The 3,495-nt window shown below is 36.6% G+C and overlaps 1 protein-coding gene across 1 annotated transcript; it reads right to left on the bottom strand.

The window, feature by feature from the left end:
• Positions 1 to 721: 721 nt before the first annotated feature.
• On the bottom strand, positions 722 to 1,636 carry LOC113332775 (zinc finger protein 6-like). Its single transcript, XM_026579290.1, has one exon. The coding sequence runs from the start codon at positions 1,569 to 1,571 to the stop codon at positions 903 to 905; it is 669 nt and encodes a 222-aa protein (XP_026435075.1). The 5' UTR covers positions 1,572 to 1,636; the 3' UTR covers positions 722 to 902.
• Between the last annotated feature and the right edge of the window lie 1,859 nt (positions 1,637 to 3,495).

Below are 3,495 nucleotides of genomic sequence, written 5' to 3'. Positions count from 1 at the left end.
ACCCGAGAACAGAAACATGTATTGGAGTCTTTTTTTCTTGAATAAAATTCTCGTTTCCAATTCAAAAAGAAAAAGGAATTGAGATGTAAACTCCAGTCCAGTTACGGATAACAAAGAATTTGGTATTCCGTTGGCAAGATCTACCAGGGCTTAGCTACCGAAAACTGTCCAATGGACAGCATTGTGGTGCTTGCTTTCCACTAAGCAGTGGACCCTCATTTCATTGGCTAAGAAGAGCGCGGCGTGCCCCTAGTTTTCAGTCACTCGGTGTTAACATGAGATCATGTACTTCCACTTACTTTCATTTAACAATAACAAAACAATGACAATACTCCAGTCCGCCCCTCTTAAAATAGTATACTAGTCTACGCATGCATGTGTGGCATACCACACTAGCTAATGACGATTGAATTCCAAGTCCTTGCTTATCGAAAGTGATACTAGTACAGTGATAATAGTCCCCAGTAGTACATACCAATGTTACAGGGATAATTCCTGATTCTTGTGCTGGGAAGCCAAGAACAAAGAGAAACAGTTGGAAGTTGAGCACTTCTCTCAAGTGGTGGAGCGGACACATAGTTTCTGTTCCATGACGCTTGGTCTGTTAATTAATGTAGATGTGTTGTTTAGCCGGCTAATTTGCAATTTGAAAGCTCATTTAGAATAGACTATGAGAGGACATAAATTTATTGCTCGGGAAACTATAATGTGAGGCAAATTCTCAAACGAAATGTGTACTATTAAAATCGAAACATAAAAACAATCTCTTCTCTACCTAAAAAAAATACTCGAAAAAAATAAGAATAAAATTTACATTCAAAGTATTACAAGAAAAATATAAAATAATATTTGTACTATCTAATTAAATAGAAGATGTGAAGGAGAAAAAAAGAGCTAGTTCATCATCGAGGAGTACAAGGACCGAGACTAAGATGCAAATCAATTCCAACATCAATCACTTCTGAATTCCTTCCAGCAAATTCATTTCCGGACGAAGAAAGCATCGTGTTGCTGCTATAGTTACCGGTATCAATCTCATTAACAACGATATACGTTTGCGGCCGATGATGAGGAACATAGAACCAAGAAGGTGCTTGAGGTGCAGAAGATGGAAACATTTGATGATTATGTAGATGAGGTGATTGTGGTGCATAGTATTCTGTTGACATGGGTGTATGAAACCGAGGAGCGCCACCACCGCCTGCTCCGGGGTTCATACCGGCAGGTGCACCACCACTTGAGTAAAGGAATGGTCCTGGTCGGACTCCATGTGAAGTAAGTATCGGTGATCCGCTTGAAAACCTTCGAATACTTTGAAACTGCGCTCGTTTCGCCCTTTGTCTCTCTTTCTTATGCGCATTTTGGTGTCCACCTAATGCTTGCGAATTCGCAAACTCTCTACGGCAATATTGACACTCAAATTTCCTGTTATCTCTATTTTCCGACAAGTTTTGTGTTTCTTCTTGTTCGGAGACCGAGAACCCGAAGAGTTTAAGAACCGAACTAGGTCTCCGGTTTGAATTGTCCGGCGATGTTGAACTGGATGAAATTGGGATTGAACTCTCTGCCATCTCTCCAAATATTATTTTTCACCTCAAAGTATACAACTAAACTTACAGTTTGATTTTCATTGCCTTAATCTATAGGGAATATATATAAGAATGAAAAAAGTTGTAATAATTTTAACTGACTGAAATGCCCTTAAAAGTATCGTTTTAAATAAAAGTACAAGAGTAAAGTGTTTTTATTTTATTTTATTTAGGGGGTATTTATTGTCATTAAGGAGCCTGTAATGATTTTGGTCCAATTTTACGATTAATGTTTGAAAGTCTCAGGTGAAAGTATCTATCCTCTCGAGTTGCACTGAAAGAGCCCGATGAAGACGGGGAGAAAAAATACATCCAATGGTAAATTTAAGGTTGTCTATCTTCTTTTAATGATTTTTCTATATTTTTCTCTATTTTAGGACATTTTCATAGAAATTTCATTTATTAAAAAAATATGTTTCTATCGAAAATAAAATAAATAATTTGAGTGGATATGTGCATCATAACATAATGTTCCATGTGATGGTCCACATTATTGCTTTATCCGTAGCACCCGAATGTCTTCTCCACAACAAATTCTTTCTTCTCAATGTGTAGTGTGTCTTCTAGCAACCATCACTTATATTATTGATGAATTATCATAAATTTCATCCTTTGAAAGCAACACTTGAAGTTGAATCCATAGAGTTTCAAAAACAAAATTTAGGAGATTAAATTTGCAAGGGTGTCACAGAGTTGTCGAAACTCCTGTGGTTGAAGGGTGGTTTTTGCTGGGTCAGCAGGTTTTTCTTAGAATTTGATAACTCATGTAGCAACCTTATAAATTTATATTGCTAATTCGCAGAGTTTATAATTATGATAATTCAAAATATAATGATAACTATAGCGACCACAAATTAAGTGTCATAAGTTGCGTACCTATCATGTTAATTATGTTAATGCCTATTAATAGTTTGAGTATTAAACCTAAGTGGATAATCACTTGATTAACAAATAACTTATTGAATACAATAATAAATACATAAATTATTAGTAAAGTACCATCATTTCTTAAATGATAAAACGCATTAATCCAAGATAGTAACCATTTAGTTTTGTAGAAACCTACAAAGTCGACCATGGCTACTAAGAACTTGTTTGTTTGCAGCTGACTCGGCGTCTGAATCTGAGTCAACCCCTGACTCGGACCGAGTCAGTAGTCAGACCGTTTGTTTTCCATTTTGAGTCAGATCTGACTCGATCTCTGACTCAGACATAACCCCTGACTCGGACTCATTTGAGTCAGGTAACAAAATACCCCTGACTCATGGGACCAAACCACTGACTCACTTATTCCCGAGTCAGATGAGTCAGATCTGACTCAAAACAAACATATCGACTCAGATCCAGATGAGTCAGGTGATTTCACTCAGATCCAGATAATTCAGATCCAGACGACTCAGATGAGTCAGGAGTAAACAAACATGGTGTAAGTCTATAACCAGTTGCTCCACAATAGTTTATTTTATTTTATTTTTCAATTGGGGACTCCCGTGAGTCGTCTGACTCGTGTCTTTTGGGTTGGAACTTAACATGGTTGCATGAGATTCCTAATTGAGATCTATATTTTTATAATTGAACGGACTAATTTTGAAGACTAAACTAAAGTGTTTGATACACTTCCATCGAATTCAAAATATCATATTGGTAACAGAATGTATAATTTGTAGATTTCCGATATATACGAGAAAAGAGGGTGCTTAGTCTATCATGCAGACTCCGACATGGGTTCACACACCAGCGATAGCATAATTTACAAAGATTCTGACACGACAACTACAATGGCACCGAAAATACCAGCAACCAAAAGTTCCAGTTCGATTTTGATACAGACCTAGAAGGAGCCAAACTGTTTCCACACTATGATAACTCATTTATGTTTTATTTATTTTTTAATATTAGTAGGGTT

This window comes from Papaver somniferum, unplaced genomic scaffold (genome assembly GCF_003573695.1).
Source record: "Papaver somniferum cultivar HN1 unplaced genomic scaffold, ASM357369v1 unplaced-scaffold_132, whole genome shotgun sequence".
NCBI lineage: Eukaryota > Viridiplantae > Streptophyta > Magnoliopsida > Ranunculales > Papaveraceae > Papaver > Papaver somniferum.
The sequence above is the reverse complement of the archived record's forward strand: the minus strand, read 5'-3'. Positions and strand labels throughout refer to the sequence as shown.

Bases quoted from the DNA above. Each gene is read 5' to 3' on its own strand.
- LOC113332775 (XM_026579290.1), bottom strand. From the start codon at position 1,571: ATGGCAGAGAGTTCAATCCCAATTTCATCCAGTTCAACATCGCCGGAC.